Source organism: Lepidochelys olivacea (genome assembly GCF_965140295.1).
Source record: "Lepidochelys olivacea isolate rLepOli2 genome assembly, chromosome: 19".
Lineage (NCBI taxonomy): Eukaryota > Metazoa > Chordata > Testudines > Cheloniidae > Lepidochelys > Lepidochelys olivacea.
Window position 1 is genome coordinate 8,380,133 of NC_140429.1, and position 21,681 is coordinate 8,401,813.

At 48.1% G+C, this 21,681-nt stretch overlaps 1 protein-coding gene across 2 annotated transcripts in view; it reads left to right on the forward strand.

Moving 5' to 3' along the window:
• Window positions 1-5,856: 5,856 nt before the first annotated feature.
• The window catches only part of GRHL3 (grainyhead like transcription factor 3), a 42,839-nt gene continuing 27,014 nt past the window's right edge, over window positions 5,857-21,681 (forward strand). Inside the window, exons 1-3 of one of the 2 annotated variants that reach the window (XM_084609691.1) lie at window positions 5,857-5,901; window positions 18,559-18,745; window positions 19,429-19,490. In XM_084609691.1, coding sequence (XP_084465817.1) covers window positions 18,593-18,745; window positions 19,429-19,490 — 215 coding nt within the window. In that variant the 5' untranslated portion in view covers window positions 5,857-5,901; window positions 18,559-18,592. Of the gene's footprint in view, window positions 5,902-6,414; window positions 6,511-18,558; window positions 18,746-19,428; window positions 19,491-21,681 lie in introns of those variants that run through there. The other variant, XM_084609690.1, reaches the window with a different exon arrangement.

The following is a 21,681-nucleotide window of genomic DNA, read 5'->3' on the forward strand; positions in this document are numbered from 1 at the left end:
CCAATTTCCAGACACAGCAATGAGCAAAGTCAACTTTGGCTCCAATCTACTTGCCTCCACGTACACGTCATGAAACCTCACTGGAGGTTTGGGCCTTGTGGCCTAGGCTGACCTCCCAGGCTGAAGCCTAGAGCTTCTCCACCAGGCCTCAAGCCAATTCGCTCCTCCCCAGCCTGGGACCTGGGCTCCGCTGGGTGGGTTTGCTTTAGTTGAGGTCTGCCTTCTGGCTGAGGGGAACTGGGTAAATGGTTGGCATGACTGTCGGCTCTTAAATGGTCTAGATGGCATGGGACAGAGGCTAAGAATCAGATGGTCATGGAGAGGCTGAGCGCAGTGGTCCCTCCAGGTCCGGAGGTACAAGGGACTTTGCCCATGCTGTTGTGGATAAATAGGCCTTCGGTCTCCAGAGCTGTCCACCGGACACCTTTCCCCAGCACTAAGGTTGCTTTATAACTAACTGATAATGATTGAGGCTGATGTCTTAAACTAAAGCTGACAATTCTGGGGGAGAACAAGTGGGGGGTCACGTTTGTTTGTTTATTTAAGCTGAAAGTGGCTGCCCCCGAGACGGTTGGGTCAGTTGTTTACAACCCAAATCTGTTACCAGGTAAAAACTGGTAGAACTAGCTGAAAGCAACAGGAATTTTCCTACAGCCCCCCAGGCTACAACAGATAATAACAAACAGGGCCCCGTCTCTATTAAAAAGTCACTCAAGGAGAGGGTCACTTGTTTGTTGATGCTAGGGTCTGGCAGACCCAGCTTACCTCCTGGGTATCCTGCTGTTAGGAATGTCTGAGTAACTGAAAAACAACCAGTGGCAAAGGGTCATGTGGAAAGAGAGAAGGAAGGGGGAGAGAAGGAAGGAAATTTGAAAATCAGAGGGCCAAATGCTGAGCTCCTCATGATGATGTATTTGTATGTTTGTAGTGTGTGCAATTATTTGTGCTGCAGGAGCGTAACCCCTTGGTGAGTGTGTGTTACAGGTCCCACCGACTGGCCTCTACCCCTTAGGATATTACAATAGTGCTTAGCCACCCAGTCCTGGAGCAGGGCCCCATTGTGTTAGGCCCTGTACAATCACAGAACCAAAAGACAGTTGTTTTCTCCTTACAATCTATGATAGTCCATGCTCAGATTTCACTTGTCTTTCTTCATGCAAAGTTCCTGAACGTACCAGTGGGAGTTTTACCCACACTGGGACATCTGATTTGTACCCAAAGATTTCTGGTGCTGTGGCTTATAACAAAAGCCATTTTCGTGCTGGGAAAGCAGCTGAAGCAGCCAGCCCTCAGCTTGGCGTAGGACAACTGGCTCCAACCTAGTTCAGGCTGCTTCCTCGTACACTTTATTAATTGTTGGAATGGTTTAATAACCTTTGGTTGAGTGCAGCTGAAAATGGGTCCCAGAGCTATTAGAATGGATAATTGACAGCTTTCAGTAGGAAATGCCTGATGTCCAACAGACGGAAAGATAATACAGTGCCCCCCCTCCCCCAGCTCATTCAAGAAGAATCTCCCCCGATCCATCGGAGATTAATTGGAGAGGTGACATGCGCAGTACGCCCCCACCCAGGTAGAACAGTATGAAGCCATTTAAAAATAATCCCAATCAGTTTAGCAAGAGGAGAGGGCTAGGTTGGGAGAAGGGCATTTATGACAGTGTCCAAAGTTGGGCTGGTCTTCAGAAGCCTTATTAGAAAGAGAATACTCGCATATTAATGCATCTGGTGCAATTGTTTTAAATTAATTTCTCTGACAAACTTGGGGCGATACAAGGGGCCATGCGCAGAAATCCAGTATTACAGTGTCACTTGGGGGGACAATCTGTGTAGACAAGAAGTGGGCGGGGAAACAGAAGCACAGAGAGAGAGAGAGATAAAACCCAGGCCTCCTCACTCTGTGGCCTGTCTCCTGGGCCAGGCTGCCTCTTAGGTAGCTTTCCAATTACGTCCTATGGGAGCAGACACCAGAAGCCCGGTTCCGATCTCCGTCACACCACTGCCCCAGCGTATCACCGCTGACTTCAGCGGAGCCATTCCTCGCTTCTAGCGGCGAGGGGCGAGACCAGAATCCAACCCCAGAGGGTTCCGGTGGACTGAGCAGCACAAACCCAAGTGCCAACCCCCTTATCTTAGAGGGGACGCAACTGCGAGCAAAATCTCACCCTCTAACTTCAGAGCTCTTGGAAATCTGGGCATGGAAAGTTCTGCAGTTTATCTTGACTGTGCTTCAAGCTTTATTTTTAGAGTATCATAAAGGGCTTTTGTTCCAAGGTGTATTTAGTAGGGGAGTGGAAGGGGAAGTGGGAGGGCTGTGTGCATAGGGAATGTGTCTCTTGGTCTTTCTCTTCTAACCCACCCTGCTGCTTGATACTCCTGGAGGGTGGAGTGGGAATGAAAAAAAGAGAGAAAATAATAATTAAAAATACTGAAATCATAGTCTAGGCGCCCAGGCCTGGAGGCCTCTGGTTGCCTTAAAACATACATTAGCACAAATAGGGCATGGTGCCCAAAATCACGAAAAAGGTGGGGCAGGGGTGGTCTCACCGTTGTCAGCAGCTAGCGTGTGTCTTGGAATAGCCCAGTGCTGACTGCACTCCCCTTCTATAGATAGTGCTGCCTAGTGTCTCGTGCTCTGGACTGGGCTTCAGAAGAGCTTGGTTCTAGTCCTAGCTTTGCTGGTGGGTGACCGTGGGCAAGTCATGTCACCTTTCAGTTTCTCTACCTGTAAAATGGAGCTAATGATACTGACCTGCTTTGTAAGGCACTTTGAGATCTACTAATCCAAAGTTTTATCTAAGAGCTAGGTGGTCTTATTACATATAAACTCTTCCTCTTTTCTAATGTATAGACTAATTGTGGGGATCAAGCAGTTAGAAAAGGGGGCAGTGCTTCAAATCAGGAGTTCTGGGTTCTATTCCCAGCTCTGCCACTTACTTGCTGTGTAAACATAACCACACCGTGCCTCAGTTTCCCCATCTGTCCAAGGGGATAATAATGCTTCCCTGTCTCAGTGTGGGTTGTGAGCGTTGGTTGAGTGTTTGTGAAGCATATTGACATATAAACTCTGGATTAAAGGCATGAAAGGCACAGACAGTAATAATATATTATGAGGAACATTTGCTATGTGAAGGAAGAAGAGTCAAACACACTGAGCCACATTTTCAACAGGCACCTACAAAGGCACCGGCAGCATCGGTGGTTCAGCTTTCACCACGTGCATGAACTGGCATTTGCACATGAAGATGGGGGTAGCTGGGCACCCCGAGCTCCCAAATGTACCAGCACAAAGGGGTTGGGTTTTTCTGTGAACTCAACCTAGATGCGAATTCTGTGTAGGCTAGGAGAGCCCCCCCAGTGCTGCTTGTAGAGATGCAGATTTAATTGCACAAGCAGTTGTACCTGCCAGAGCTTGAGCTGTGGCCACGCACATTGTGTGTATGTGCGTATATCTGGGTACATGTGTAGGTCTGCATGCCTGCATGTATGTATGCCTATGCATGTGATGTGTGTATGAGAAGAGTGCACTTGCATACATACATGTGGATGAAGTGATGCATGTTCTGTAGCTGGCAAGGTCTCCTCTCTGTAGCCCGCTGCCCTAGGCTACTGGCTGGAAAAAGTCAGGGTCTCTTTTAATGACAAAAAAGTTACGGGAAAAGCGATCTCTAAAGGCCAACGGTAATAAAAATGGATAAAGAAGCCGCCACTTTGAGATCCCAGGCTTTGGGCTCATTGGAGAATTATGTTGCGACGATCACAGCTCTGCTCCGTTTCACGAGGGGTCTTGATTGTCTTTCAGCAGCATCACTGCTAGCGACCACCAGCGTGAGCCAGGACCTCAGTGAGTCTGTTGAACAGCCCCAGCAGTGGTACTGGCTACCTCAGCTGTGAACAGTGACAGCCCGAGAGAACTGGAGTAGAGACAACAAGAAGTTCCCAGTGCATGTTCTGCACACCAGCATCTCGAGCAATGCTCCAAGCCTGACTCCAAGATCGGTAAGTCAGGTGAACTTGGTGGCCTGGAACCACACCGGTGTTTATACCATTGCCACCTCCTGCAGAGACAGCCTTGACCTTGTCATGGCTGATGTCTCATGGCTTCATGCCACCCTGGCAATAAAACAATGGAGGGGAGCAAGCAACCCAGGATCTGGCATCCATGTGCAGGTATAACCTATGTAGAGCCCTTTCCCCTGCTGACCGAGTGTCACCACTCCACATTCCCAGCTTCCTCCGCACTTTCTCTCTCTCTCTCGCTGTACCTGGCCAGTCTTTTGGCACAAAGCTCTGGCCAGAGGCTGCCATCTGCAGCCAGATCTCCAGCCAATTCCCTTAGCAACGTCTGCTCTCTCTCACTGCCAATGCTGCTTCTCCAGCTCCGGCACCTAATGGGTCCTTCTCTCTAACAAGCCAGAAAGACCTCGACAAATCCTCTGACCAGTCAGTACTGCTCTTGGGGCTTCCTGAGAAACACCCCCCCACACCGCACCCCGGTCTGGTTTGGCATGTAAATTGCACCATTCCTGGCTTTAAGCGGGTCTGGATGAAGGAAAACGGCCCAGGACCTCAGCACTGATCATTGCACAATATTATTTCTGTATTTGGAGTCCCAATCAGAAAACATTTGATTGGACAATGCCACCAGTCCAGGTTGGCTGCTGCTGTCCATGGGTTTTTCTTTTCTCCTCTCCTCTTTTGATCTCCTCGCATTCTCCCCAGTGGTGCTGGACACCAATCCTGGGCCCGATTCAAGGCCGTGATAAAATGGGGATTACTCTTTGGACATTGCACCCCTTCCCTGGGCGGGGCAGGTTACCAAATTACGTTCAGGAGCCAGACATTTCAGCACCTACTCATCTCACTAAGGAGCATCATGTTGGTTGAATGGTGGGTCATCCTCTGTTATGGTGGTTCCCAAGCACTGGCCCACAAACTTATCTCTTACAGCTGGTGCTCTAGGCTCCCCCATCTTTCATTCACTAGGCTGTCCCCCTTTCATTCACATTCAACGTCCGTGGCAGGTAGGAGCTTTTACAATGGAATGGAAGACAACAGATAATGGCTAGTTCAGGCCTGGATCCTGAAAGTCCCTGCACAGCCTCGGCTGCTGAACTCCAGGACAAGTGTGAGCAGAGGCTAGTAGGGTCAGAACAGGCATTGTCCTCTGCACCTAATGGGAGTCTTGAGCCCCTTCTAACCCCCTCCCCACACACACACAACCAATCTTGCTCCCTTGTTTTATTCACCTGCTGATGCGGGCCGAGAAACAGGCAGGATGGAGTGAGAAAGGGAGACCTGAAACGTTTTTTCCTTCTTTCTTTTTCTTTTTCAGGCTTGCACCAACATGTCTCCTGGAATCCTCGCCTGCCTTCCATGCCCAGCCAACATGAGTCAGGCACCGAGCCCATCCTTTGCCTGCTCCTTGCAACACGGATGACAGAAACTATCCAGCGAGAATGGGAACGCTCGAATCCTCAATGAGTTTTCTTTTATTGCATAAACCTTTTCGCTGTTTACAGCCAAGTTGCTACAGAGCTATTGCCTAGGAAGCCCTTTCAGATTGCGGTAAAGCGGCATTATGCCTGGGCTACCCTTTGCCTTCCTGTGTGCGCTGGAGTAATGCGGTCATTATTGGTTCAGAAAACAGGACTGCAGTGCAAGAACAGTATGTGGAAAGGTTATTGCAGAACTCTTGTTCCCTAGCGTGCCCAGCAAAGTCAATGGAAGGATCCCCTGATCTGGTGCGTTCTGAAGTTGGAGGCAATGTGCTGCAGGGGGGTGTTGACACCTAGTAAAGTAACATTTCTAAAAGAGGTTCATTGAAGAGGAAAAAATCACCAGTGACCTTATGGGAAGGACGACTAGAGGAGGTGAGGAAAGGGGAGCCAAGGGTTAATGTGTAAGTACAATGATCGTCTCGTTCAAAAATTGACAGGAAAATATTAAGCTTAATTTAGTCCGTGAGTGTGTGTGTGTATCTGAGTGCTTCCAAATAGATACAGCAAAAAGCAAATCAGTCCCTGGCTTCATGAGAAAGACAGATGCTCTGGGTTGGCGTTGCAGCGTATGAAATGCATTCCCGATACTGAACGTGAGCGTGAAACTAATTATCACATCAATGAATAAATGAATCCACTCCTACTTTTGTCATACTTTTCCCCTGGAGGGTTTTTCCTCCTTCCTTCTCCCCTCCTCTTTAGAAACTCTTTAGATTCCTCATCTCAGCCAGGCTCCACATTCCTATCTGGTTCAGCACATAAAGAGTTAACAGCTGCACCTGTTTAAGGTGTACCTGTCCCATGGCACCTGTCTCATCAGCCAATCAGTGGCTGAACTCTGGGGAACCTACCTGTCAGCAAAATACCTGTACACAAAAACCTCAACATAAATCAAACACTTCACTTCACAGGCCATGTCTGTAGTTAGCAGGTACTAGAGGAGAGAAGTCCTTAGAATTTGCTGTCTGCAAAGATTTGGAAACCTGGGGAAACATGTCTAATGAACTTGAGTAAGTAGATCATTTTTTATTTTATTTAACTAATTCCCTAAGTATTTCATCTGAGGCAGGATTTAAGTACTTCTGGTCTGAATGAATTAGACTCCACAGGTTTAATCTTCCTGTCTAGCTAGTTACAAATGAAGCTAAAAAAGTGAAACAGGGCTTTTTCTCAGTCTTTCTATTCTACAGTAACCCAGTGCTGCTCTTGTTATGAGTCAGTGATTACTGCTATTAAAAAAAAAAGCAATTTAAAATTATGATATTTTCCCGCAGACTGAAATTTGACATACAAGGATTCACCTCAGAAATTCCTCTCCTCTTGCCCTGAAACAACAACCAAAAAAAAAAAAAAATCCAACATATGGTACAATTGATGGAGTTTTTTCAATTAGAAGGTACCTCAGATAAATCAGTAATCAGTTCTGTAAAATTTCTGGGTTCTTCTAACTAAATAGATTTTATCAAGGCCTTAGAAATGGATGTGAACCCATTTATTTTGATTTTTTTGCGGGGGAAAAGTATTCAGACAAGTATATTGTAATGCAGTTTTTCATGGACAAGTAGCTGTTCCTCCAAAACTTGGGAACTCTTAAATGTTTGGGATTCAAAATACTTTGTACTGTTCATATGCATTTTGGGTAGCACACGGACCAACACCCAAGGGACCATCACACTGTAGGCAAAGGATGAGTTTTATAGGCCTATTGGTATGAAATTATATGGTAGAGATAGGACTGATATAGGGGAATGGGATAAGTAGGAGACCACATCCTGCTTCCCTTAATCAAATGGATAATCCAACTGAAGTCAAAGAGGAGATATAGATATACACACATTTGTGTATGTGCTCATGTGTGTGTATCTAGAATGTAATGTATATAGAGAGGGCATATACGGAGCTTTGGAAATGTGCATTTTAAAAATGTGTATAATTTTACACACACACAGATTGTCCTGCCTCCCACAGGTATTGGGAATTAATTTGTTAATAATTGTAAAGGACAGTGCAGATGTGAAGTGTTAATTATTATTATATGTGCACGCACACATATACTGCTACAGGCCTGAGTAAAGAATAGAAATGTCTTAATTTTTCCCCTTTTGAACTCTTTGGGTAATTTAAAGTTGTTTTGATTTTTATTTAGCTAGGAGTCCGGTCATATGGCTTATTCCCTAAATACTATATTTTGTGTGTGATACACCCACACAGAATTAGATTTATTAGATTTTTCTACTGATTATGGAACAGTGGGATTATGTTACCTAGTGAATTACATGGTTGCTTGACCCCTCTCTTGCTAACGGGACTGTTCTCCCCGCACCCCCATGTCCTTTAGATGAAACAAAGGGAATTGGTGAGAGCTGCATCTCCTTTGTGATTGATAAAAATGTGGAGGTTGCTATCTGGTCTCCATCTCTTGTTTGTTGCTTTTCTAGTTGCCTCCAGATCAGGTAAAAGGCCCCCGGCCACTAACTGAATCCATGTGAACTGAAAACTTTCCTACTGCTTAAGCTTGTGGATAGTTTTCCAGACCTTGGGAGACTTCAGCTTCATTTGTTAGCCCACAGCTGCCACAGAGTTTGGCTCAACAGCTCAGACAGTTGGAAACTACAGTTTCAAGCCGAGTGTGCTGATGTCCTGTCGTGCACTGCATGTGGGCAGGGGGAGCCAATAATTGCAGGCGACTCTAGAGAGAAACAATTTAAGAGGACAATGGGCCTGGAGTACCTGGAGCTGAAAATACCCCTAGGGCCATGCAGGGGGAGATAAGGGAGATGGGAACAGCCTGACATCAAAGTCATCCATGAAACGTTCTCAGACAGCCTTTGGCTTCTGGCTCTGCCACAAGCGAAAGGAGAAAGCTGGGTCACTGAATGAGAGGAACCTGTGGAAGATTTGCTATAGAGGGTGAACTTCTTAACAATGGGTTAATCCCATTGGGCCACATTCATCCATGTGTGTTTTCCACTGAATGCATCCGATGAAGTGAGCTGTAGCTCACGAAAGCTTATGCTCAAATAAATTGGTTAGTCTCTAAGGTGCCACAAGTCCTCCTGTTCTTTTTGCGGATACAGACTAACACGGCTGCTACTCTGAAACCATTCATCCATGGTGTAACTCCATGGAGGTCAAGGGGAGAGGAGGGTTCTTGGCATCTCAGGACCAAGCATTTAGAGGGTGACAGCCCAGTTCTGAAGAGGATAGTGGTGAATGCAGCTAGCAAGGCTCAAGCTCTTTCACATGGTCCTTTCGGTGTGCATCCTCTCCCCATCACCACACGCCTGTGGCACACTGTTCAAAGACCCAGAGAGGAAGGGCCACATTCTGAGCTGGTGTAAATCAGCACAGCTCTATTGACTCATAGACTCTAAAGCCAGAAGGGACCATCATGATCATCTAGTCTTAACCTCCTGCACATCACAGGGCACAGAACCTCCCCCACCCACTCCTGTAACAGACCCCTCACCTCTGGCTGAGTTACTGACGTCCTCAAATCATGTTCCAGAGAATCCATCGTTACACCAGTTTAAACCTGCAGGTGACCCATGCCCCATCCTGCAGAGGAAGGTGAAAAACTCCCAATGGAGCTATACTCCAGTTGAAGATCTGGCCCAAAATGACAAGGACCCCCTCTTTCTCCATAGCAATTTTCAGCACAAAGAAGGGCTGGAAAGGGGCCAGTTTGGCAAGGGTGATGAGCCTTTTCACATATGATATATATAAGAACATCTTAATGTACCCAGCCGTCTCTGTGGAGCAGGTGTATAACATGGCCCCGCTGCAGCATGTGGCTTTGAAAGAGTTAACCAAGAGCTACTCCCAGCTGTGGTTTTGTGGTCGAAACCATGATTGCCAGAAGCAAATTTTTGTCATGCACAAGGTGTGTTATTAAAACTTGAGTTATGCTCCTGGTGAATGAAAAGTTAAAGCCCTTTATTAAATCCTGGCTGTAAAGCCAAGAAGGGCTAACCGTTCCGGCAGCAATGTATATTTTCAAGCAAGCCATGGGTTTTGTTTTTATAAAATGATGTAGCAAGAGATTTGTAAATTAAAAACCCGAATAACTGCAACACAATGCATGGTAAAGGAAATAGAACCATTCCGAGTAAACCCTAGAGTCAGAGCAATGTTCAATTGACATTTATACAGTCTCTCTCTCTATATACTCTGGATCAGGTTCCCAACTGGCATAAATCAGCATAGTTCCAGTGTAGTGAACAGAGCTAAGAGTATTTACACCAGCTGAGGATCTGGTTCTGTATTGAGAGCCACTCTTTGGAATTTTGATCATCATCAAAACGATCATCCAAAAAGCACTAAAATATATATTCTGCACTTGGACCCGATTCAACATCGCACTTAAGCCTGTGCTTAAGTTCTGTTGATTTGTATGGTGCTCATTCCAGGATCAGAGCCCTAAGTCCTCAGATACTTAACACTCAAGGACAATTATGCTCATGGTAAACAATTGAAAAAATATTCCCCCATTTGACTTAATTAGCCAGTGATTAAATACCGGCTAAAACTCCATCTCCAATGCATGATTCTCAGTGGGCTCAGAGGTTAAGCTCCATTGTTTGATTATTGTTGTTACTTATTTGTATCATGCTAGTGCCTTCGAGTTCTAGTTATGGATCAGGACACCATTGTGCTAGGTGCTGTATAAACATGCAGCAAACAGACGGTCCCTTATACAATCTCCGTATAAGACCAGAGACAACACGGGGTACAGAGAGGCAGGGGAGCACAAAGAAACAATGAGATGACACTGGTCAACATATTGTTAGTGGCCAAGCTCTTGTTCATTGTCCTGGTTCTGTCTTTGGCATCCATGATGCCCTGTCTCCAGGAAACAGGTTGTTTAATTGTGTTACACCTAGAACTTTGGGTGAATCTTTTTCGTTCCACAGATACATTATTTGAAAAATATCATGACATGCATTGATTAAATGAAGAAAGTTTTTTCCCAGCATGGGGGAGATCTGCTCATGGGAGATCCTTGTGCCCCAGCGTGTGTGGGCTGCTTTGGGAAACCTTACCAACTATCAGTTGGGCTTCTGGAAAAGGCCATTCAGGAAGGGATGATGGTAGTCCGAGCCAGGCCAAAGTGTAACTTACCTCTGAGGAGAAAAAAGAGAGGGGTTGGAGAGAGAGCTGAAGGTGGAGGAAGGAAAAGGAAATGCAGGAAAGAGGGGAAAGCTGGTGTCCAGAGAGGAAGTAAAAACAGGAAGGGAAGGAAGGAAGGAGGGAGGAAAAAGAAAGATACATGGGTAATTGTAGTGTGTGTGTGAGAGAGAGAGAGAGAGAGACACACACACACACTCTCTTGGGGTCAAGTTCCTGCTCTGCCACTGACTTTCTGTGTGACCCTGGACAAGTCACTTAGCCTCTCTGTGCCTTTGCTATTCTTAGTACTGTACTACTTTAAAATGAAAGCGGAGATTCTCACAAATTCACCTGATTTCAGGAGCTGGTCATGTCAGTCAAAGTCCTTGAATTCTATGGTGATGAGAGTGGAATAGGAACCTGAATAGAACGGAATGGGGCCTTGATCTCTGTCAGCTATCACAATATAATTAATTAATTAATTACTGGATTAAAGCCGAGTCATCTGAAGAGCTGTCAAAAAAACATTCACTTTTGCATGAAAGACTGTGAATCCACTTGTGCCAATTCTCATGATTATTATTACTGTGAGAATATATTTGGTGTTTTTTTCTCTTAAAGCCCTAGTTCCTGGAGTCAGGTGAATATGTGAGAATCTCAGTTTTCATTTAAAAAAGAAGTAAGCTTCTAGCCCTCCTGGTTGCAGAGATAAATTTGAGAATGTGATGCCTAAATGCTCCAAAATGAGAGTGCCTATCAAAAGCACTCAGAACTCCATATTTTTAAATCTTGTGATTTTTAAGCCAATCTTGTGATTTGGGAGGGTTCTCGCAATTTTTGAATGCTTGGAGTTGGTAATACAGAATATGTGTGTATATTAACATGGGGATCTCTCTGTCTCTCAATCCATCCTCATGGTTGTATATTTATCTGTCTATAGTGAATATGAGTAACAGAGAGACTGTCAGCAGAAGTTCAAACCTAGATTTTCAAAAGTGCCTACTGCTCTTGGGTGCCCAATTAGAGGTATCTTAAAGGAACCTTATTTTCCAAGGATGGGTGCTCAGCCCCTTCTGAACATCAGGTTCTTACAAACATCGGTTCAGGCACTGAAAAACAGGCATACAAAATCACTGGTCACTTTTGGAAAGCTCAGCCTTAATTCCTTAACTGTGAGCTATTTCCTTGGTTTAATGTCCTGGACTCTGTCTTATTTCATTGACGCTTCATTTCTGTGGATTTGTAAGGTTCTTTTTTAAATAGAATTATTTATGAAATATCTTCCAGTAATGACTGTATACAAGAAAATGTCCTTAGCACATGGGATGAGGTGGTGTTTAGTATCAAATAGTAAGATGTTATAATTTATTAATTAATTAAAATGAGGCACAGGTATTTGGCAGAAATGTTAACGAACCAGAGAGCTTGTTTGGTGGACTCAGATTAGATCTTTTCGAAAGGGATTTAAAGAACTTGTGCAGTTTTGTTGCGTTGACTCGGATCAGATAGTTGGTAACTTGGTGGCTTGCTGCTGGTACTGTGTATGGAGACCTCAGTAATAATTAGCAGTTAGCAAATAAGATGTGCCCACAGCTCTTTTACTAGGTTATGGAATTGTTCTATATAGCTCTTCTCATGTGAGAAAAACAGCAAATGTCTGGTAGGACTAGGAATCAGGACTCCTGGGTTCTAGCCCCAGGTCTGCCACTGATTAGTTGGGTGACCTTGGGAAAGTCACTTTACAAAATTCCCCATGGCTCAGTTTCCCTACCTGTGATAATGAGCTAACTCCTAGGGGTGGAGGGAGAATGGGCTGGAGAAGGGCAAAAGACAAAATGATTCTGAGCTACAAACAAACACCCAATAGGGCCGCAGAGCATGTGATGTCCTGTTACATTAGACAGGTAGGGACTGCCCAGGAGAAAGATCAAGCCCATAAACTGTTGTGACTTTAGAGCGAAAGGAGGCGTGGGCGGGTCAGCGGGGCTATGGTTAATCTGAGTTTGGGATTACCTGGAGCACATCCCACTAGCCTGTTTATTCCTTTTTGCTGCCCATGCAGCAGGGCCCTGCCCTCTTCCTTCCCGCACGTTGGGTGTGCCATGCCTTTCCTTTGTTCGATCCTGCTCCACTGAAGGCCCATCCTGTGAGGTGCTGAGCACCTACTGCTCCCATTGGCACAGTTCGCGTTTCTTCACTCGAAATCACAACACATTTTGCAGCTGCCCGTTTCCTTTTCCACCTGCCCCTTCTTCACTGGGGTCAGCTATCCTTCCACACGCACACGGGGCAAGAGGGAAAGGTTGTCTTCTCATGAGAGTCCACATGGCAGCTAGGAGGCAGAGGGGGGAATTTCTAATTGCTGCACTAACCTGCCCCAGTTGGAAATATGCTCTAAGCAGATTGTGCTGGGGAAGGAAACTCCCTGTGTCAGAGAGTGACACATCAGTGCTAAGTGCAACTTGGCAAAGGTAAAAATACAAGGATAAACTGTCATCGTTCATTTGTATGCATCTGTTGTAAGTCTGTCTCTTTTTGCGTGTGTGTCTGTGGTTGGCACGTGTGCCTGTGTGTGTGTGTTTGTGGTTGCGTGCTTGGCGAAAGGCTGGATTGGAGCTTTGCTTCTAGATGTATTTGTTAATTCTTATTATTTTATCCAAACGCTCACAAGCAGGGAATGGAATCAGAGCGGAGGTTTGTCTCCAGCAGCTCTGCACTTCACTCCTTTCAGAGGGTGCTGTTCTGCTCCGTGAGGGAGCCCGGCTTGCTGGGCCTTGCTCACGGCTGGGTGAAACCTGCATGCTTCCAGAAGCAGGCGTGCTTCACCGATGCTCTTTATGCCTACTGCTCTGTAAGCTGGGATGCTGATCCCTTCCCAGTCCCCTTGTTGGCGTATGTTGCTATAGCACTGGAAACTTTGAATGGGAGCAGCAAGGTTATTCCAGCCAAAAGGCCAGTCGTGTGGCTGTCCGGGCCCCGGGGTACAGCATGGCTGAACGGCAGCCCCAATGTGAATAATCCGGCATATGGCTAGCCTCTCCTAATGACCCAGATCTCTGTGCTGGAGCTTTGGACGCTCACCATTGGCTGCTCAGTTCCTGTTCCTACACTGTACAGCCATGAGCAGGGCCGGCTCCAGGCACCAGCTTTCCAAGCAGGTGCTTGGGGCGGCATTCAGAGTGGGCCGGCAGTCCATGTCCCGCAGCGGCTTTTGGGCTCTTCCGAGCGTGGCGGCAATTCAGTGGTGACTGCTTGGGGCGGCAAAATTGGTAGAGCCGCCCCTGGCCGTGAGCATCTGACGTGACCCATATTTATGCAGCAGCTCTAACAGGCTACCAGGGTGCGGACAGAAAGACAGACAACGGGGAGGAGAAATGCACGCAAAACAAACCTCTAACTCAGTGGAAGGGAAAATAAATGCAAGTTTTTCCCCGCTTGGCTGCTCGTTCCATCTCGCCCCCTTTGGGCGTATCTTCCTGTCTCAGCATAGCCCCCGGTGTTTATTCATGGCCAGAGGGCCGGCATTGGGATAGTACCGGCAAACAAAAGGGGGAAGATGGAGCTGTCACTGAGTGGGACGGGGCAGGGGGTCGCTCTGTGGCAGATTCTAAACGGTTTGGAAACAAAGCGACTCCTACAAAAATCCAGCACTGCTTTGCACGTAATGCCATGGCTCAGCCGGGACAGCTCTCTGCACACACCCGGAGAGACGCCCTCCATCCCGTGTGTGTTTGTTTCAATAGCTGATCCCTTTTAGTTTGAGGGCCACACAAAGGCAGCTGCTTGTAAAAGGAAAGTTTGTTTTACCAAACAGAAAGGAGACAGTTTGCATTGGGCTCAGCGTTAGCTTGACAAATGCAACAGGGAGGGTGTGGACCTTCGAGGGTGGCACTTGGAGTGGATCTGGATCCAAAGTTCATGGGTGTTTGGATCTGGGGTTTTGGATCAAGCTCGTCTTTTTCCTGCGCCCAGATTTACAGAGGTTGTGATGCAGGACTTCGGACAGCCATAGTAGCTGCAGCCGCAGGACATGATAGTATTTTGCAGCTGAGCGCGCTCCAAAAGGCAGAAAAGTGACCCTAAAAATGGCACGTGCTCCCTGGATGACACAGCTGCTTCTCTCCTAGCCCAAGCCCGTGGTTTTATGTATGAGGCCCCCTGTACATTGCAGAGTTTTGTCAGATAGCTATAGTGGTCAAGGGTGTGGAAAAAACACAGCCCCTAGCCAAAATAGTGATGCTGGCAAAAACCCCAGTGCAGGTGCAGCTATGCTGACAGAAGAGTGCTTCCGTGGGGATAGCTAATTTCATTTGGGGAGGGGGCGTTACTCCTTCTGTCCACATGCGCTGCATCTACCCTCCGGGTCTCTGCTGGTGTAGCTGTATGGGCAAAGCATTTGCAGTGTAGACAAGATTTTAGTTAACCCTGCTGAATCCCCCACAGCTGGGAGAGTGAGCTGGATTCTGTTCCGCCTGACGCATCATCCACAGAACTGTCAGGCGAGTTCTGACTGCAGAGCCTTTTCAACGGAGGGTCAGAGCTGGAAGGATAAGTGCAGGGTCCTGCATTTAGGACGGAAGAACCCAATGCACAGCTACAGACTAGGGACCGAATGGCTAGGCAGCAGTTCTGCGGAAAAGGACCTAGGGGTGACAGTGGACGAGAAGCTGGATATGAGTCAGCAGTGTGCCCTTGTTGCCAAGAAGGCCAATGGCATTTTGGGATGTATAAGTAGGGGCATAGCGAGCAGATCGAGGGACGTGATCGTTCCCCTCTATTCGACATTGGTGAGGCCTCATCTGGAGTACTGTGTCCAGTTTTGGGCCCCACACTACAAGAAGGATGTGGATAAATTGGAAAGAATCCAGCAAAGGGCAACAAAAATGATTAGGGGTCTGGAACACATGACTTATGAGGAGAGGCTGAGGGAACTGGGATTGTTTAGTCTGCAGAAGAGAAGAATGAGGGGGGATTTGATAGCTGCTTTCAACTACCTGAGAGGTGGTTCCAGAGAGGATGGTTCTAGACTATTCTCAGTGGTAGAAGAGGACAGGACAAGGAGTAATGGTCTCAAGTTGCAGTGGGGGAGGTTTAGGTTGGATATTAGGAAAAACTTTTTCACTAGGAGGGTGGTGAAACACTGGAATGCGTTACCTAGGGAGGTGGTAGAATCTCCTTCCTTAGAAGTTTTTAAGGTCAGGCTTGACAAAGCCCTGGCTGGGATGATTTAATTGGGGATTGGTCCTGCTTTGAGCAGGGGGTTGGACTAGATGACCTCCTGAGGTCCCTTCCAACCCTGATATTCTATGATTCTATGATTCTATAAGGCTCTCTGAGGCTTCAGATCCAGGGCTGACTTTGTATCCGCGATGGTTAGAAAAATCAGCTTCGGATTATACTGTTACCCCTTTTGACCTGAGTGTCTGGCGAAAATTCAGCGTTCTTTGGATTGTTTCCATAAGGAGGAGAAATTCATGATGGAGTCAGGTGTTTTCGATGTGGTCCTTTTTAATCACAAAGAATGTACAAAGTCCTGCTACCCTGAACACAGGAGGAACCAAACAACTGGAGAGAATTTCTTTGCTCACAATTCCAAGCCCTTTCCAGCCAGCACTTAACCCAAAAGCGCTCTCTCTCTCTCTCTGGGCTTTTCTCAGGGTCACGCTTGTTCTGACTGTATCCTTGGCTTCCTTAGCTGCTTCTCGCTCTGGGTATGTTTACACTGGTGTTGAGAGACAACGGACCTGTGTTAGCTCTGCTCAAGCTAGCGAACTACAAATAGTAAAGTAGCTGCAGCGGCTTGGCACAGTTGCTTGAGCCCAACCTCATCCAAGATCGTATGTATGTCCTCGGGCAGCTAGCCCGTGCTGCTGTGGCCACTCTGCTTTCTGTAGCAGGCTAGTTTGAGCGCAGCATCTGGGCGTATGTCTGTCTGGTCTGGGAATTGCACATCCAGCTGCAGTGTAGACATACCCTCAATCTGTTCTGGGGCTTCTGTCTCTGTCTCTCACACACACACGCGTGCGCACACCTGCCACAAATATTACCCAGCCCCAGCCTTAAGACATTATCAGCCTTAAGCCAACATGGCCCAGTTGCTGCCCAGGTTTCCATGCTGGTCCAGACTTCGGTGGTTTCCATTGTTTCCGTTATCAGTAAGGAAAGGGTGTTGAATGGCAGGCTTTTCGTATACTGATCCATGTAATCACCAGCACCGCTCAGCCAGAGCCATAACCATATCAGCTTCACACCTCTGAGCTGGAAAGCAAATGAGGAAGAAGAAATACGGGCCCCAGAAGTGTCGTTGTTGGCCGGATCCTTGACTGGTGTAAAACCACCACGGTGTCACGGACGTCACCCTTTTTAGCATGCTCAGTGGAGGACTCCCCAGCCAGCAAGACAGAACCGTTAGCCAGGTCCTTTGAACCCCGGACCCTGCATAGGCAGTGTACGATGTGGTGTGTCAACGGTTTATTGTAACTTGGCCTTAATAGAAAGTTTTCAAAAAAAACCTGAAAGTGACTTTCACCCCAAAGTACCCGTCACTTTAGGCTCCTAAGGCATTTTTGGAACTTTTACCTGTCGTAGACGAGAGCTGGGCACAAGCTGCAAAGACTGGGGAATCTGATTCTCCCTCTGCCTTGCTCCTTGGAGGGCAAAGCAGGTGTAAGAATGGTACCACTCTGATTCAGTGGCATTGTACACCTGCCGTGAAATCCCTTTGCACAGGCGTTAATGGTGGCGCAGGGGAGACAAAGGGTCTGGATCCAGATGAGAATGCTTTCCCAAAGTGTGAGAGGGTTTGGATCTAGGGTACTGGTCCCAACCCATTTCTCATTTTAACAGATCTGCTTTTCTAACCTCCTCTGCACCCTGCTGTTTCGTCTTTCCACGATGCCTTTCCTTCTGCTGATCCCGGGCGATAGGAATTGAATCTCACCCCCCAGAGTAGGCTGTACTGCTGACTGTTATTCCTTGAGAAGATTGGGTCGAGAACGGGTGAGGATTCCTGCCCAGACAGGACTGAACAGCCCCAGCGACAGCCGTGAAATCTGAGTCATCCCGGCTCCTCTCCTTAGAGACAGGCAGAGCAGCACTGGGGGGGAGGGAGGGCTGCGTGAGAACTGCCAGAGACAACGAAACTCGCCAAACAGCTGGTGCAGTTTCACGTACCAAGTGAAACCAAGGTTAGAGCATCAGCCCAGCCGGTGTGGGCAAGGGAATGAAGGGCAAACGCAGCATCTCCGTTATACCAGCAGCTGGACAGGCGGGGGCTGCAAAAATTGGGAAACACGTGGGGCCAGCTTGTTACATGAGTAAAGAGCAAGAGCAGAGAGCTCCTTCTCCCAGGATGGTCCTGTCCAGTTTCTGGGGGAAACTGGGCACCACTAGATTGTTACATCCGCAGCTCCAGGGATCATTTCTCCTCCTCGCGGACCCCTGTTGCCACAGCACGAACAGTGAAGAACAACGAGCTCGCAACGGCACGTTACCCTTTTGCACTGAATAAAAGGAACGGAGTGCGAAGTGGCCTGTGTGCTGCCCCCCACAGGGGTAGGATGTGCCCAGGGCGGGGTGGACCGGGCGGCAGCATGCGCTAGCTGCGGGGTGCAGCACCCCTTTGCAGAGCGTTAGCAAAGGCTGCTCCACTGTGCTGCCCATTCCCCTGCTGGGGACAGGATGGCTGAAGCAGAAGGCACCCGCCTGGCTCCCCTTCATAGCTCCTGTCAGGACAGGCCGTGGCCCTAACACTGCACAAAACACAGCTGCAGATGGTATCCCTCAGGGCTTTCCCAAGAAGCTGAGGGGAGGTAGGCATCCGGCGCCCACTGAGTTTCAGTGGCTCCTTTGAGAATCCCAGCTCATGTTCGTTCTGTGCCCGTTTAAGGGAGCGCTGGGAAACATCCTTGCCGTGACTGTTTGCCTTCACCCCCACCTCGCTGGCTCAGTTTCAGGTCCGTGTGCCTCCTGAAGAATGACAGCATGAACTTCCCGAAATTCTCCTACACCAGTGAAGACGAAGCCTGGAAAAGCTACCTGGAGAACCCCCTGACAGCCGCCACCAAGGCCATGATGAGGGTGAACGGAGATGATGACAGCGTGGCTGCCCTGAGCCTCCTATATGACTACTACATGGTACGTTCCTAGTGGGCACCGGGTGCCCTCCGTTAGCCTCATAGGTGCCGCCTTTTCATTTTCCGCCCATGCCCTGCCCCTCCCTGAGGCCCTGCCCCTGCTCTGCCTCCTCCCCAAGGCCCCCACTTGCTGCTCTCTACCATCCCCCAAACTCCTCCCCAAGCCCCCGATCAGCTGTTTGCTGGTGCCCCCATCAGCTGATCAGCCACACCATTGTAAGATGCGCTGTGTAGCCACTCTTGATCCCGGCAGCAAAATAAAACCACCTCCAACGAGCGACGGTAGCTTCACTGCTAAGAGCGCGGCTCCTGCCAACGGCATGTTTTGTCACACCCCCAAGTGACAGAAGTTTTAACGACATAAGTGCCAGTGTAGACAAAGCCCTTAGGTACTTCACACGGCTCCCCACTACCATAGTATCTGAGGACCTCACAACTGTGAACATCTGGATCCACACAACTCCCTTGGGAGGTGGGGCACTGCTAGCAGCCAGCGTACAGAAGGGAAAATGAGGCAATTCGCACCGAATTCGGGAGAGGAGGGAAGCGAACCAGAGACTCCTGAGTCCTAGTCTAGGGCCTTAGCCACTAGACTACACTTATTATAGCCAGGGTTTATTTTGCTCCTGCGTTCCATGTGTAAATCTGTGGCAGCGAGGGATCTGTTGTTTTTCCCTTTTGCAGGTCCCAAAGGAGAAGAGGATCCTTCCAGCTGGTATGATGGGACGCAATGACCTGGGAAAAAGGTTAGATCCAGTCCTGCTCTCTCTAGCTATCTGTCTGCTGCTGGCATGCGTGACGGATCTGTTAGCTTGCATAAAACAGACTTCAAAGCACAGCATTATTACTATCAACAGTGGAAGCTATTAACAGAGAGACACACATTAAAATTCCTTGGGCCAGGTCCTCATTGTGCATAAATAGATCTTTGCTGATTCATACCAGCTGGGGATCTGCCCCACTGAAGTCAGTGGTAATATGCTGATTTACACCAACAGGAGATTTGCCCCCATTGAAGTCAATGGAACTAGGCTGACTTACACCAGCCAAAGATTTGTTCTTTTGTGTCCCTCCTTGTGACACTGGGCCAGGGCAGAGGGACTATTTATATGTCGCTGGGCTGGAATCACAGAGTCAGCGTGGACTCATTGAGTTGATAAGAGTTTTCCGTTTCAACGGCTTCCAATTTGCCCAGTGTTCTCTGATGTCCTCGTAGGCTTCAAGGCTTTTTAGAGAATTCATTGAGACAGTAATGGCCCATTAGGCTCGGGGAAGTCCGTGCCCCTTGCTGGACTCTGTGTACCTTGGCAATCTGCTCTGCAGAACTATTTTTGAACCACTTGCACTACAATGGGCCCATTGAATGACACTTTATTCCTTGTTGGAGGCTAAGTCCTGGCACCATTTCTCCTCTCCCAGCCCGGTGGATGGGCTCCATGCATTATTTTCAGTGGTACTCTCCGTTTGTAGGAGCTGGGTATATTTATATTTTTTAATAATGGCAACAGAGCTGCAAGTGCTAATGCAGGGCCAGACCCTGAACTGCAGTAAAGCAGTGCACCTTTGACTTCAGTGGCTAAGAGTTCTGCACTAGCTGAGGATCTGGCCCCAAGTGGATTTGGTGCTTAGGCTGCTTTCAGGATTTCAGACCTGTTGGTTATTTAAATATTTGCTCTCCAGCTGGGGTTCCAGCTCCCTGCTGACCTGTTGCAAAAGAGTTACACTCCCCTCCCCTCACTGGCAGAGGAGGTAGGGGAAGAGTTCATTTTCAGGGACGCTTAATGGTTCTCTGAACACTGACATACTCCACACAGGTGTGAGGAGCCATTGAGTGTTCGGTGGATCCCTAAAATTGAAGCTCGTGAAGCAAGGAGGATGGGAGCTGCTGCTTCTCCTTCGCTTCCTTGGGGACAGCTGGGGCTGCCAAGAGGAGCGCGGGTTGATAGCATGGGGGTGTGTTTGTTCTTCTCTGTATGGAAACAGGAGTGATAATTTATCACCACCAGCTAGGCCAGGCCTGCAGACCTGGCAATATCGGACTGCGGCCCAGAGTGGGGGGCAGGATTCTGCCTGGTAGAAGTGCTTTTTGCTAGGTAGCCTAGGGTAGCTGTATTTTATTCTTCTGCAAGAAAAAATAGTCGTCTTCTTTTCTGGCCCAACGGCACTATGGAGTCTTCAGCTCGGTTTTATCCCCAGGCTCTGTCCCTCTTTCCCCTGCTTGGAGGTTTGCCCCTATCTAGCTCGCTCAAGTGTTGCCAACTCCCATGATTTTATCCCAAGTCTCACCATGCGGGGTGCATTTCTCAAAGCCCTACCTCCTGGAGTTGTGTGAATATATAGGAGAATATCTGCTCTCTTTTTAAAGCATTAGGTAAGTTTCTAGCCCTGGTGTTTACAGCGAAGCACCGGAATATGCAGACCCTAAAGGCTCAAAACCCAGAAATCAAATAAAACCACAATTTTTTTAAAGTCTCATGATTTTTAAAAAAGGAGTACTTGTGGCACCTTAGAGACGGGCCAGTAGCCCAAGGGCAGGCCAGCTCCTGCCAATGGCCTGGAGCAGGGTCCTCCCCTCCCTGCCCTGGGTAGCAGCCACCTACTTAGAGCTACAGCACCCCCACCCTGTTAGGAGCCAGGGCCACCCAGCCCCAGAGCCCAAGAGGGAGGGGTGGGGTGGGGCCAGAACTCAGGGAGCCTGCTTGGCCTACAGGGATAGGAAAACTAGGGCAGCCGAGTGCCCTGGGGTGGTGCCCTGGGTGAGGGGCTGTGCTGGGGGGCACATGGCTCCAGCCAGCTCTGGGGGATGGACACTCAGCCCATGCACTCCTTTTCTTTTTGCGAATACAGACTAACACGGCTGCTACTCTGAAACCTGTCATGATTTTTAAGCTGTGCTCAGGATTTGGGGGTAGGAGCTGACTCACGATTTCTGAATGC